This window comes from Brassica rapa, chromosome A03, assembly GCF_000309985.2.
Source record: "Brassica rapa cultivar Chiifu-401-42 chromosome A03, CAAS_Brap_v3.01, whole genome shotgun sequence".
NCBI classification, from domain to species: Eukaryota; Viridiplantae; Streptophyta; class Magnoliopsida; order Brassicales; family Brassicaceae; genus Brassica; species Brassica rapa.
This window is the reverse complement of record NC_024797.2, coordinates 11,285,082-11,300,075: the sequence shown is the minus strand read 5'-3', so window position 1 is coordinate 11,300,075 and position 14,994 is coordinate 11,285,082. Positions and strand designations below refer to the sequence as shown.

At 32.0% G+C, this 14,994-nt stretch overlaps 3 protein-coding genes across 4 annotated transcripts; 1 reads left to right on the top strand and 2 right to left on the bottom strand.

Annotated features, from left to right (window-relative positions):
• Positions 1-61: 61 nt before the first annotated feature.
• On the bottom strand, positions 62-6,090 carry LOC103858154 (expansin-B4). Its single transcript, XM_009135450.3, has 4 exons — positions 3,463-6,090; positions 3,244-3,356; positions 1,175-1,368; positions 62-899 (listed from the first exon to the last, which is right to left on the bottom strand). The coding sequence occupies exons 1-4, from the start codon at positions 3,611-3,613 to the stop codon at positions 578-580; spliced, it is 780 nt and encodes a 259-aa protein (XP_009133698.1). The 5' UTR covers positions 3,614-6,090; the 3' UTR covers positions 62-577.
• A 43-nt stretch (positions 6,091-6,133) lies between these two features.
• LOC103858153 (cyclin-U2-1) lies at positions 6,134-7,273 on the bottom strand. The gene is made up of 2 exons (XM_009135449.3): positions 6,645-7,273; positions 6,134-6,530 (listed from the first exon to the last, which is right to left on the bottom strand). Exons 1-2 carry the CDS (start codon positions 7,040-7,042, stop codon positions 6,254-6,256), a joined length of 675 nt encoding a protein of 224 aa, XP_009133697.1. The 5' UTR covers positions 7,043-7,273; the 3' UTR covers positions 6,134-6,253.
• A 1,859-nt stretch (positions 7,274-9,132) lies between these two features.
• On the top strand, positions 9,133-14,728 carry LOC103858150 (protein transport protein Sec61 subunit beta). Of its 2 annotated transcripts, none has more exons than XR_004456807.1 (2): positions 9,133-13,979; positions 14,329-14,722. XR_004456807.1 is itself a non-coding variant. In XM_009135446.3 (2 exons), exon 2 carries the CDS (start codon positions 14,347-14,349, stop codon positions 14,593-14,595), a length of 249 nt encoding a protein of 82 aa, XP_009133694.1. In that variant the 5' UTR covers positions 13,808-13,979; positions 14,329-14,346; the 3' UTR covers positions 14,596-14,728. The 2 variants fall into 2 exon arrangements, 1 of the variants encoding a protein (XP_009133694.1); XM_009135446.3 differs by having other exon boundaries at positions 13,808-13,979; positions 14,329-14,728.
• Positions 14,729-14,994: the final 266 nt, after the last annotated feature.

Sequence of the window (14,994 nt, the reverse complement as noted above, 5' to 3'; positions counted from 1 at the left end):
AATGTATATCATCGATAAAATATTATAAAAAGTAATACAAGTATACAAGAAAACTAGAAAATGTATTAGTGGTTAGTGTCGGTGATCATACGAATTCATATTTTTGTATGATGCTGAAAATCTCTTTTAAGTTTTTTTCAATATAATTTTCCAGAAAATACTTACGCGTAGAAGTACTAATTTATTTATATTTCTACGTACATTTTCCTTTTAATCAATCATATATAATTTCACTTCATGTTTCCATATATGGGACATATGGTTATATTATATATCTTAATTATAATTATATAAAGGTCCCTAGCATTTGTATAGAAGATAAAAACACGTTTTCAAAAAAAAAAGATAAAAACATATAGACATATATTTTTCATATTTCTTGTACAGTGAGAATTCCCTTGATTTAGATAATTTAGTAAAATAGTAAATATATGGGCGCATATGATAAACTCGTTTTTGTTATAATAGAATTGATTATTACTAAAAAAACAATTTTAAAAAAGCTTCTTCTCCACAGTATTTTGTGTAGGAGCGAGCGACGAAATGAGTGAAATACAATTTGACCAACAGTGAAACTCTAAAAGTTAATGATTGACCGGTAAGTCTGATCGGCTCTCCAATTTGCGGGAATAACCCCCTGAGCGACCACTACTTTACGAGACTCGCGAGATGTAAGTCTAATGTTGAACGGACCTCTCAGAGCACTGCCGGAGTTTACTTTCCACAGGGCGGACCTCATCTCTTGCATGGCTATAAATCCTCCGCCAGCCGGTTGAATTTCAACAGAGGCCAAATCTCCGTCACCGTTTTCATATTCCACAACAAATGCCATGTAGAAAGGGGTTGCTCCGGCATCAACATGGAAAGCTATATTAGTCCCTCTATATAAACAAGGAGCTCTGCAAAACAAAACATAATAATAAATTTCCTTTTTGTTAGATAAATAGTAAAATAACAGAATTGAATGACATAAAACATATAGAGTTTTGCAAGCCGGTATGGAGCATAAATCGGTTCTTTAGTGCATCACGATTTTATGGGATATTCTTAGTTGTATATTTAAGGTATTATGAAGTAAAGAATAAGACGATAAACTTTTATTTGAGTACTATGAAAAATTTAAAATGTCATAACCGAGACTGAGTTTTAGGAGAACAATAAGATATATTCGTACCGTCTATAACTAACACGTAGAACACCAGCGGCTCGAAGACTACCAGCTTGGCCAGGTTTGGCTAAGGCACCGATAGCTTTGCCGCTAAGGTCAAAATGGAATGGTTCGGAGGCGCAAGGACCACCGGGACACTCGTCGGTTATCGTCACCGTTATTGGTCTCCCTGAACACGCTGCAGTCCCGGTGCACACAATCTAATATATACACATGCATTGCCATTGATATATTTACAATATGGTTGAGAAAAAATATATGTCTGCAACCGTGGCATCATCTAGACTTGCATGCATCACTACAAAAAAATGGTTGTTTAGCATCATTTATTTTATATATTTGTATTAGTTATAAATGATGTAAATAAGTTTTACATCATTTAAATAAATGACTCTGAAAGTGGTGATGCAAATAATTAACATCATTTTATTAATAAATGATACAAAACAATTTAATATTTACATCAATTATTCTAAATGATTCCCAATATATATCAATTGTAAAAAATGATACTAACATTTACATCAGTCTTTTAAAGTGATGTATATATTCATCGATTAAGATAAATGATTTTAAATATTTATATAATTTATAGTAATTAAAGCTAAATTAATATTAAAATTAAAATAATTTTATCGTTTGTAATTATTGATTCAAATTAGTATTAACATTTGTACATAAATTGATGTTAAATAGATAAACTAAATAAAATATTTTTACATTTTATTACATGTGACGATGAAAGAAATTACAAAATTTAAAGAGACTTAAAACAAAGTAAGAAGAAGAAGAGGGAAGAAGATGAACTGAGAGATCAAAAGAATTATTAAAAAGAAAAGTTAAAAAGAATTAGCCATGAGAATTTCTTCAAGATTCGTATTCTTTTTCTTCTCGTTCTCTATCTCTCTCTTTTCATCATCAATCTTCATCAAAACATTCTCCTTCAACCTTGATTTCTTGACACTTCTACTTTTCCTTTAGATTACGAGTCACCATCGTCTCTTCTTATATCTCCATACGTTCTCGATCCTATAGAAAATATCATTTTACCATGAACATAAAGTCTTAAAATTTAAAGATATTCAGAAAAAATGGAAACAAGAAGAAGGAAAAAAAAATACTTTTTCAGAAACATCTCGTCAGATTTATCTGATGCATAAGAAGAAACAGAATTGTTTAGAAAAGAAAAAGAAGAAACAGAATTCATCATCGTGATTTTTAAAATTTGCTTGATTTGAGAGAAACGGAATCCATAAATGATAATCACGAAAGTAAAGAAGATGATGTGTTTGTGGTGAACGGTTAGGAAGACAATTATATCAAAGGCATAAAGAAAACTTAAAGCCATAAAAATCGTAACCACTTCTCGTAATCTCTGGTTTTTGATTTTTAGGATATTCATTTAAGCGATTTGTAATTGTATTTTGTTCATTTTCAGAGATTTTAACATCTTACTTGTGGACATTTAAATAAATGAATTGAGAAAGATAAATTTATATCGACAAAATGTTTTAACTTATATAAACTGGTGTTTCAAAAAGTGTTTAAAAAACTTATATAAATTTCTAAATTTCTATTAAAAATGCAGTAACATAAATTAGCATCAATTTTAATTGATGTAAATTTTGTATCACGTAAATAAGTGACATTAACAAAAAATTATAAATGCATCAATTATGTAATTGATTTAAGTTGATATAATTATATCAGTTTGTTTAAAATGATACAAATTAAAAGAAATCATATCATTTTTTCTGAAGTGATGTTAAAATAATTAATAACAACATCAATTACTATAACTGATTTAAAATTATAATTATTTGTCTCATTTAAGAATAAGTAATGTAAAATAGTATCACTTATTTTTGTGATGTAATTTAAGTGATACAATTCACTCTTTTTGTTGTAGTGCATGCTACGTATTCAAACTAAATCTAGCCTGACCACGAAGAAATAGGTCATTATTGAATATATTTATGTATATATACAGGTCGTTACTCTTTGGTTAAGTATGTATATATTAGTGTCTCATTTCGGGTCGTTCCAGACAATTTATTCTATATATTGATACGAACCTGATAACATGTTCCACATCCTTGTCCATTGTTGAATAGTGAAGGGCCTCCGGCTGAAACCATCGCGTATAGCGGTGGGTTAGCTACTACCATGCCATATCCACAAGCTCCTCCTATATAGATATTAACATATATATATATATATATATACACTTCATTTAAATCCAATTATTAGAAGAATAAAATTATATATATGTTGTTGCAAATGGTGATACGTACCTGTGCTACCGGCGCCCTCAGGCTCACCGTACCAAGTAACACCAGCGTTGCCCCAGCCGGCAGCTAACGTTTCATTTTGGCAATAACAACATTTTAAAGAGACTGCAAAAAGAGCCAAGAGAGCAATGTATATATGTGATGATGATGCCATTGATTATATACTTTGTTTTGGTTAAACAAGTCTATAGTGTATTTGATGCATTATATGATGTTGATATTTATAATGTTTTTTACATGAAGAATTCGTTTGAAGTAACACTAGTTATAAGATAACTCCTTCATAAATTATTGATAGTTGACCAAAATATGCTATATTGTCAATATAACTTCTTATGTATATTTTATTAACTTCTATTGCTTATATATATCTAGTAACGTATATTTTTGACATATTTTCAGTTGACTTCTCCAGATTTTCTAACACACAGAAATTGGAAAGTAGTTTTTTAAGATTGATTGTTGAGTTTAAAATTTTGGAAACAAGTTCAAGGATTTAAGACTTTGCAATATAAACTTTTTTAACGGATGTCAATATTTTATAGGATTTAATCTTGAAAGTAATCCTTACAGATTTGTAAGCTAATGGAATTATTGTTTTTTTCCGAACAATGAACAAGTAACCAATACAAATTTCAAAACATTACGTAGGTTTTGTACATCTTCCAGGAGCGTGTTCATTGGACTTTTACTTGCTAAATGGTTCCTTCAAGTTAATTAATAATCCATTACGAAAGTAAGTTACATGTAAGTTAGGCATGGGCGCAAAGGCGCAAGCCAGATACTTGGTGTCTAATCCTTTGAACTACTTTTAATTTCTTATATATATTAAGAAAAACTTTTTAGATTATTATTATTATTTACCTCAATAAAGAAACCCAGGAACTGTGTTTTTTGTTTCTCCAAAATAAAGACAATCGTCCCAAGTTAGAAAGTGTAAATACACCTGCGCTTGCTAGTTAAAATGTAAATTCCTCAGACAATAAGTCTATAACCAACAAATAAATACAACATTTTGTTTCTTTCGAAAAAGAAAAAAAAAACAGCATTTGTTTGGTTATGAGATGAACAAGGCCCTAAGATTACCAACAATATAAGAGCATCTCCAATGGTGTCCTTAAAAAAAATGTTTTTTGATTTTTTTAGTTATTATTTTTTTTTCAGATAAAAAAATACTAATCAATCACGGGCTACCACATGTCGTAGAGTACCACAAATAGTGCAATGATTCATTAAAACGAGTTTTTATTTATGAATTTTAAAGATTGAATCTTTAATTTTTGATGGGATCCACTGATTATTTAATTATTTTTTCTCTAAGGACTCCCCTTAAAGTTTGCTGTTGCGGATGCTCTAAGCATTTAATACATAATTTATGAGATTTCACAATCACGGGTGGCAACCCATTTCTTAATCAATTGATTCTAGTGTCTAAGACCATCTCCAATGTATTTCTCTATTTTTTTCTCTATAATAGAGGAACTCTATAATAGAAGTGAGTTTCTCTCCAATGTATTCCTTTATTTTTTCCCCTAAAAAGGAATATTCTTGGAAGATTCTTTTTTTATTTTATATTTTACACCTCTAACTTGTAAATGTTGAAAATTAACCCATTCATTATATTTTTTGAATTTTTTTCATAAAATTACAATATTATTTAAATTAAACATTTTATTACAAAAGACATTAGACAAAAAAAAACAAAGTACCATTATCTAACAATCATTATTACTAAATGTTTCTCATAAATGATCAATTAATGCATTCCAAAGTGAGAAATAAGCTTCTTTATCTTTGATTTTTCTGAATCGACTTAGAAACTCTTGGAATCGGTTATCTTCATTATCTGGTATTTGGACTTCCGGAGGTGGAGCTTCTCTTCCAATTCCAATCGGTGCATCGAGATCACGCTCGTCCTCAATAATCATATTATGTAAAATTATACATTTAGTCATTATATCATGTAGTACTTTGTTTTTCCAAAAACGTACATGCCTTTCACAATCGCAAAACGTGATTGTAAAACTCCGAATGCATGTTCTACATCTTTTCTACATGCTTCTTGTTGTGCTGCAAAATATTTTTTCTTTGGAGTATTAAGTTGTTTTAATATGTTGTATTGATTAATATTTAAATAAAAAGTCTTTGACTTTTAAATAAAATAATAACCTTTTTATTTTATTTTAATTATAATTGACTTTTAAATAAATAATAATAATTTTATTTTAATTATAACTATAGTTATAAAAATTAATAATTAGTATGTAAACAAAAAACTGTGATTTTATATTGTAAGAATTGTATTTCTTCATACACAAATATTTTAGTTACAATCATAAAAAGTTTGAGGACTACTTTGTAAATAAAAAAGTTTACCTCTATTATAGAGGAATGCTATTTTTTCCCCTAAATATAGAGGAAAAAATAGCAATTTCTATTTTTGGGGAAGAAATAGGGGTGGGTTGGAGCTGATTTTACTCTATTATAGCATTTAGAGGCAAATATAGAGAAGGGTTGGAGATGCTCTAAGCTAGTGTTGATAGTTCACATGTCTAAGAAACTATTTAGATGACAAAAAAACAGATTAACAAAAAATTTGTATATTAGTGTATAAAAACCATTTCCTTAAACCTCGATAGGTACACATACAATAATCTGCATTGCTGATTCGTAGACACATAAAAAAGTCTCTATATATTATGCATTTACATTTACATTCAAGAAAAGCCCAACCGATCAGAAAGTCAAAGACCCCAAAACCGACAAAAACAAACAAAAACAGAGTTCTTCTTGACTACAACAAGACTCGTGAAAATTGATGGTGATGATGATGTTTAGGATCTTGAACAATTTGTTTCGATTTGATTTCCTCAGCGCAACGTAATGCCTTCTCGATCTGATAACCTCCCCCGATACTTACTTCTCTCTCAAGATGACAACAGTAACTCTCGAACACACTCACATTCACATGCAACTTAAACCCCATCAAGAACAAGAACTCCAACTCCATGTTGTTCAAATCTTCTGTCTCTAACCCTCCTACTTTGGCAAAGTACGAGTTTCTGTAGTTCCTGTAATTGTCAAAGAGAAGAAAAATGAGTCAACCCAACACCACGACTTTGTTTTCAAGAATTTACAAATAAAATGAATTTAACAACATTTTAAATAGTTTTTTTTTAACTTACATGTCTTCGACGTACTTGGAAGCGATCATGATGGTTGTAATAAGTAGACGATGTACATTAGTGAGACTGATTCTAAAACCTTGATTATTTTGACAGAACCGGTCAATGTACACATAAGCAACAACGTAAACTGATGGACCGGCTTTGGTATACCGGAAAATCCTTTCTAAATACGATTGGATCGTCATGTCAGGAACTTCCATGCAATCGAAGACACATGTCTTACCAAAACCACCGTAGCTCGGGCTGATCCTCTCGTTCCGAGCTACCGTCCGTTCTATAACAGACGAGAGAACAGAGATGACGAGTGGTGTGTTGGAACCGTCTCGGTAAGAGTATGAGTAAAGGTCTGACCGGAGCTTCCTCGGAGAAATCGCTAGAGAACTCGAAGGCGCCATTAATCAAGAAATGTGTTTTTTTTGTCGTCTGGTTAGAGGTTTATATTTGTGAAATGAATAATGAGAAAGGTTTGAAGAGGCTTTTTATATACAGTAAGCTAGGGAGTGTGTGGAGAAGAGTAGCTTTAGTATCGTAGGGCAACTTCCTCTTCTCTTCTTTTTCTAAAATTTTAACTTTTAAAAATTTGTAGTTAATAGTGTGTACTGAATATTTAATAGGATTAAAACGTAGCTCGTGCAACTACGAAAGTTCAGAATTGTATCACTTTCGTCCAGATAAAGCAATTTAATTCCCATCTACTATGAGAAAATAACGGTTGGTCTCATATATTTTAGGTTAGTGAATTATGGCATATGATATATATATCAGTCGTTTTTAAAACATTCTTCAATTCAAACGGACGTAGATTATACAATTCTTTAACCCATTGAAACAATGTAGTCAAGTGATTTCGATAGTTTCTTCATATAAAGTTATTGTTCCGTGTAATATATAGTGTGTGTGAGAAGGTACACTAATTCTTCAGGATTTTATAATGTGGGATTAATTGTATCGAAAAGATAAACGACATGGGTTGTTGGAGTCATATGGAAGCTGGAGAGAAGTTACTAAAATAAGTAATTAAATATTTTACAAGTTGAAACGAAAAACAAATGTGTAAGTGCAACAGCTAAGCTTTTGGTTCTTTTTTATCCATATTCTATTCACATAATAGTAATTAACCAACTCCAAAGTACATCAAACAAATAGTATACAAAAATATAAAACTATAATTAAACAAAGGAGAGTACTCCGCCGACAGTTTGTAGTAGACGGTGGAGAGAGATATCAACTCAACATCGTTGAAATCTCTTGTGGAGCCTGCGGGTTTTGGGTGAGGGCTCATTCACTCATGCTAAACTTTTTAACAACTGATTTTAACGCGTCGTCTACTGTTTAGACACTGTGACATTCGTCGGCTTCCACAGATCACAAGGTGACTCACACGTGAGGACGTTTTATTAAAAATGTACAATTTCAAATGGATAGTCGCATAAGTAATTAACGGATATATAAAAAATATAAGGATTTTTTGCCAAATAATGAAAAAAGAGAATTAAATTTGTAGAGAAAGATAGAAAGAGAAAGCAAGAGACATTTAGCAAAAAAGAGAAAAGAAAAGAAAGTATGATAGAAGGGACGGTTTTGGCCTTTTGGATAGTTAGTGAATTTATTTTCATTTTTGTTAATAAAGTATCTCCAGAGATACACTCGATTTTGAAGTTTCCAAAAAGTTTATATTTGATATTTAAAAATATTATCTTCAAAAGCATAACTTAAATTTAAAATTATTTGTATTTTATATTAAGGTTCTTATATTTTTTATAATTAATTTGAATTCATAAAAATTTGTAAATAACTAGCATATATATATATAAATATTACACACTATTAATTAATAACATTTTATATTAAAATAGAAATTTTAAATAGAAATCACTAATATTAAACTTCAATAAAATACCATATTATTCCATAAATTATTTTTCATAATGCATATGATTAACTAGTGCATTTTGAAGTAAAAAATAACTCTTCTTTTTTAATTTGTAAATTACGAGATAAAAATTATTAAATGCGGATGATATTAATATTTGTAAATACATTAGATCTGAACAAGAAAATAAAAGAATAAAATAAAATATTGCTAAAAAGACTTAACTTCTATCGATGATCTTAATACTCGTGAATATATTCGATCTGAAAAAGAAAGAATCGAATGGAAAAGACATCAAAAACAATAATAACAACCATCTTTAGTTGCACAAAATGTTTTGGACAATATTTTGAAAATTTTGGAGGTTCCGGGTCAAATTTACCAAACTATTAGTATTGTTGTAATATTTAAATTTGTGTAATAGTTATGTCATCATGTAATTTTCTAAAAGTTTTTTTTGTATATTGTTGTTGTCTAACTCTAGTTTTAAGATATTTAAATATTACTTTAATGTCTTTTTTATTTTTATGTGTAAAACATAAATTTATAAAAAAAAAATTGAAATATTTATGAGATTTTTAAGGATTAAAAGGATAAACGAGAAAATATTTATCATAAATGTGATGTGTAATTGTAGTGACCAAAATAAAACAAAAATATGAAACTTTGAGTAGTGAAACTTCAAATATAGAATTTCACTTCTTATACCTTTAATGAATTTTTTTTATATAACAAAAAACTTTATATTTGAAGTTATATGAATGTCTATTAGAGATGCTCTTAGATCAGATTTCCTAAAAATATAACCAATCCATTTATTGGATATTGATCTTATATTGGAACCCCATGGTAAACGTAAATTCAACATTTTTGGGAACGAAACACACGTTATTTCTTTTGTTCAAAAAGCTCCATGAATGTGAATGCTTATGTCAGTGTGTTTTCACTATCTTCTTGCTAATACCAAATGTAATAAATATGTAATGTAACCATTCAAATCTTTCATTCTTATCAAATATTTGCTCGACAGCTGCAACTCAAACTGAAAGAAAGTACATATTTTCTTGATCTTAGGTACAAAAATATATCTTATGGTCTATTTATTCCCATGTGGTAAAGAAAAAAGCATATATTAAAATAGATGAAAGTGGTGGGGCAAAACAAAGTACAGATAATAAATTGAGCTGAACGGAATGAACCTACCGCCAACGAACGAATAAGTTTGATAATCAGTGCAAAATGAAGGGACCCGAATTGATTTCCCCTATCGTCTCGTCAAAATTATTTACCACTTCATCATTGCCCTTGATTCAAGTATATTTCATTTTAGTTGTGTCTCCCCCACCTTATTTATTAGATCTAATATCATGTTTTTCCCTTTGATTGATATTCACGTATATGGTATACACTCATTGACTTACATAACGAGTATTACAGATGTGTTTTCTAGGCCTAGTTACATGAAGATCAAATCGATTTTTTTTAGTTGGAAAAGGATATTATGGTCCAATTAATTTATTTTACTGGGAAGCCAGAGCAGCAGAGACATACCCTTCGTAAGCAGAGCCCAAGCCGAATAGAAACCCTACAACATATTTTGCGATATGCCAGAGAAGAACCGAAAGGACCGAGGAACATCAAGAAAGGAGACATGAAATGGAAGAAAGATGCTTCTTGCACTCGACGCCGGAACCTAGCTCAAATATGCTTTTGATTGGAGATGAGAGAAAAGAGATGATAAGAGGAGAGAGAGGTTTTTATAACCTATCCATCTATGGTCTAATTTGTTTTTCTTTTACTGAATCTAGGTCTAATTTATTGTTGTCAACAATAGACATAATACCAAATTTGAATCTATGTAGTTACAATGACGACAACTGAAACCACACACTCGACTAGCATTATGATTAGTAGACAAGTTAAGTAAACTGAATTAACATTTTTTGAAATTATCATAAAGAGGGTATATTATTATCAAGTTCTTTGTATTTTTTTAGTTGAAAACTTTTATATAAAAGGTGGAAATATATAACTAATTAAAGTGGTCCATATATTCATTTGCCACTTTTATTATAAATTATTTACCAATCAAACTTAAATGCTATGGTATATTATGACTTAACAATAGTAATCTATATACAAATTTATGCATTATTTCATGATTATTTTTTCAACTTTTACCAATTGTGAATTTAGTTATTTAAGAATCACGAATTGGAACATGATTTTTCAGTTTATATATAAATATAATACAATGAAAAAGTGAATACTTATTTTATAGAAAATAAATCAATAGTCATGCATTGGTTTATGATGTAATATTCTCTAATATATATATATGTATGTACACCCATATACAACACTGATTGACTGGAACACATTTATGAAATTTAGAGTTTTGGACTCGACCGATATGTACGAAGGTAAAAAAGTACCACAGTATCTGTCGACTCTGACCGTACACAAATCGTCAGGCTCCCATAACTTTATGCCCCATAGATATGCATCTCTGAGTTACATAATCTATCTCCATTTCGAGATTCGTAAGATGAATTTCTTTTAATGTCTACGTACGTACCCTCGTACGAAACTTCTTTCATCATTCATATTATTTCTTCGTCGGTTTCCTCTATTCGATTACCAAGAACATGATTAATAGAAGATTCTTAGGATTAGGATGTGTTCTCAGCGGAATATAATAAATCGTCTCTTAATTTTTAACTAAAAAAACTAAAAACCGGCTCATAAATAAGATATTTAAAAACCGGCTCTTAGCCTTTTTAGTTACAAGTTAAAAGACGGTGTCTTATATTCCGATAAGAACTTCACCCCTCTAACGTAACAATTAGATCAGATTTTGATAAACACATGAGATTTTACTTATGTAAATATGTAATACAAAAAAGCTATTGGAAAAAATGTACAGAAACATCTTCTATTGATAAAAAAAAAACATCTTCAAGTGATAATTGAGTTGGAGTGGGCCTGATCAGCATTTAGGTCGTAGATATTATTTCGTTTATACGTTGGCTTTGATTTTGTTCTTTAATTTCAGAAATCAAAAAGTCATAAACATTAATTAATTGTCTGTAAAATCAGACATTTCACTTCAGATTTCTTCTCATATGACCTACCAAAGTTAATGACTACACGGCAGTGTTTTTAAAACCAGACCAATCCGATGGTTGAACCAGATTTGACCATGAACCAGTCATGTAATCACGTTGGATCTAATAATTGGTTCGACCATGACCGGTCAAATAGTCAGATTAGATCTCGGAGTTATTAAACTGATGAAAATCATTAAAACTATCTAAAATCTATAAATCATCCATATAAACATAAAAGCCATGTTTGTGTTTAAAATATATTTCTATTGTAATTATGTTTCATATTTACTAACATTAATTTTAAATTTATACACTAAAAATATATTAAACTGGATTATTGAACTAGGTTTCACCGGGTCGAACCATATTGAATCGCGACTCAAAAATTATCCGGTTCAGTTTCCAGTCAGGATTTAAAAACACGCTACACATTATCAATCATTAAGTGATTAGCAAAGGTAGTCTTGCAAGAAGTTTTTCGTACTAAATTTTTTATTTTATTTTAAAGAGAATGAAAAAGAAAGATGATAAACCGACGATAGTCATTCTTTTTGAAAAAAAAACTCTAAAAAAAAAATAGTTAAAAAAATTTTATCATACAAGTCACTACATAATTTGTTAAGCTTTTGTAAGTTTTAAATTTAATTATTTACTTTAATAAAATCATTACTAAATGGATTTCACATGAACTTGGACTATTATCCGATTTTTCTTTTCTGTCGACCGCAAAATTGTGGTCAATGCTTTTGTTCAAATAATGCTGATAGCCTTAAGAAACGGAGGAAAAAAGAAGGGAGTTCGCCCTAGAGACAAACTCTCTCGAGCCCGCATCCCAAGGCGCCGTTTCGATGGATCTTCATTGCTCCAACCACGCCGCTCTTTCCTCCTCTCTCTGAAACAGCCCTGCTCCTCTCCATGGCCATGATGGTGACTATTCCTCCGTCGAGTCTCCGCCCCCCTCCAGATCCACCTCCGCCATCGTTCCTTGGCTTGATGCAGCACTGCTCCTCCTCCTTGAAGATGATGGTGACAGCCCTTCCTCCTCTTTCACAGCCCAGGCCTCCTTCAGATCCGGCGCGGAACAAGCATCTTCCGATTGAAACTCCTCCCGTCAAGCCACCAGAACCTCCAGACCCACCAGACGTCTCCGTCAGCCTCGTTCTTTTCACTTCCTCCAGCTCTTCTCCACAAGCTACTCAAGTCCTAGATCTGATGTTTAATTATTCAAGGGTTTCAAGTAAGCTCAGTGATGATGGTGTTGTTCTTGTGTTCACTGGTGACACTATCTTTGTCAACTGGCGTTCTTCTCCTGTGGTATACAGGTTGTATCTTTGTCAGCTCGGGAATGGGTCTTCTCCCGGCTCTTATTCCAGCTTTCATTTTATCCATCCGCTTATAGACGTCCAGGTCTACCTTAGCTCCTTACTCTCTGTTTACTCCTATTCTTTTGAAAAGGATGCAATGCTAGATATGTGGGTGACTCTGGAGTTGTGGTTTTTGGCTTTATTTGGTAGTGTACTGATGGACTCAGTGTCCTTTGGTTATATCTATGTGCCTCTTAGTGGTTTTTATGTTGCGTTGATGCAACTCTCTACTGCAGTATGCAGTCCTATTATTGTATTCAACCTGGTTTGTGGTGCAGTGTCTGTGTGTTTCTCTTCTTGGTGGCAGTTGAAAGAGACAATCATTGTGATTTGTTGCTTGGTGAATATGGTTATGGCGGGTATTGATTATCCGCTTGGCTCCTGTTTGGAGCAGTCTCTTTTCCCAATATTTCCTCATGTATGGAGTGAATTGGATGAACATGTGTGGTTGGTATTGCAAGGATTCTCCTCCCGGCTAACGCTCTTCCCTGCCTTTAGTGCAGTGGTTGTGACTCTCAGAGTTACCCGAGATGCAATCGTTCAAGAAACTCATGAAACCGTTGTGATGCGATTTCTAATGTTTACTTGTTGTGATTTGTATTTTCATTCTATCTTAGTTTTATCTGTTTCGTATTCCATTGGGCTCTTTGTAGCTTTGTTGTACTCTCCTTTAATGGAGCTTAAACTCTTCTGAATTTAATACAATTTGGTTTGATCAAAAAAAAAATGCTGATAGCCTTTAGTTTGGGCTTTGATGGGCCTTAAGCTGGTGATATCCAAAACTGCCGTTTCATTTAAGTTGAAAAACAGCCTGATAATTACGCTGAGGTGTCGCTCGTTTATAGGCTGATACTGCGTGGCGAGAAGAACCCGTCTTATAAAAAAACCGAACAGAGTCCCGTCAACTCCAAAACTAAAGGTCCGAACATCTCTTCGTCTCGTTATCGTTATCGTCGTGATCAGAGAATCTCTAAAGCCAAATCTGGTGAGTTTTACTTTGATTTTCGTTGATGTACGATCCAATCTCCGGTGAATTTGTGTGATTCAATGATATGTCGTTATTCAGGAATCCCTAGATCTGTTGTTATGGTTGATGAGAGTGTAGATCTGATCATGAGATCTAGATGTTGAAACCTGAGTCACGTTGATCTACGATTCTTCGTTTGTATGTGTAAAATTATGTAGAATTTTGCGTGTTCCTAGATATATAGGTTTCAATGTTGAATCCGAAGTCGAGTTGTTGAGAATTTTGAAATGCTCATCTCTTGAATCCGTCTAGTTTCACAATTCATGTTTAGAAAGTGATTTAATGCTAATTTTCTATGCACATGTAGTAAAGAAGAGAGGGAAGGATGGTGGGAAGTGGAGCTCCACAGAGAGGAAGTGCAGCTGCAGCTGCTAGCATGCGTAGGAGGAAGCCAAGCGGCAGCTCAAGTGGAGGAGGAGCCTCTGGTGGTGCAGCAGGATCCATGCTTCAGTTCTACACGGATGACGCACCCGGTCTCAAGATCTCCCCTAATGTCGTCCTCGTCATGAGCATCGGCTTCATTGCTTTTGTCGCTGTCCTTCATGTCATGGGCAAGCTTTACTTTGTCAAGTGATCACAGAGAGAGGCTTGAAACACCCTAAAGCTACTGCTAGTGATCAGTATTAGACACTTGTTTTGTTTGACTCATGTTTTAATTTTGTGGAGTATTAAGTTTCTTGACATTCAAAGTTTCAGTATTCTTCATAAGGGGTACTCGTGTACACATCTCACACACTTAGAGCACCATCGTTAAAATTTTGGAAGGATTCAAATTCGCCTGAGCTAAATTCGTAGAATGTTATTACTTGAACCCTGCTAGAGGAGATTAATGAAGGCCTAAACCTAGACTATATTAACCTGTAAAATATATAACTCTGGTGTTTATTGAACAATTAAGGAATAAACGGGAAACATTAGAAATAAACAGAAATTTAGGGGACTAAGTTGCAAATTTGAATTTTGAAACGGGCCC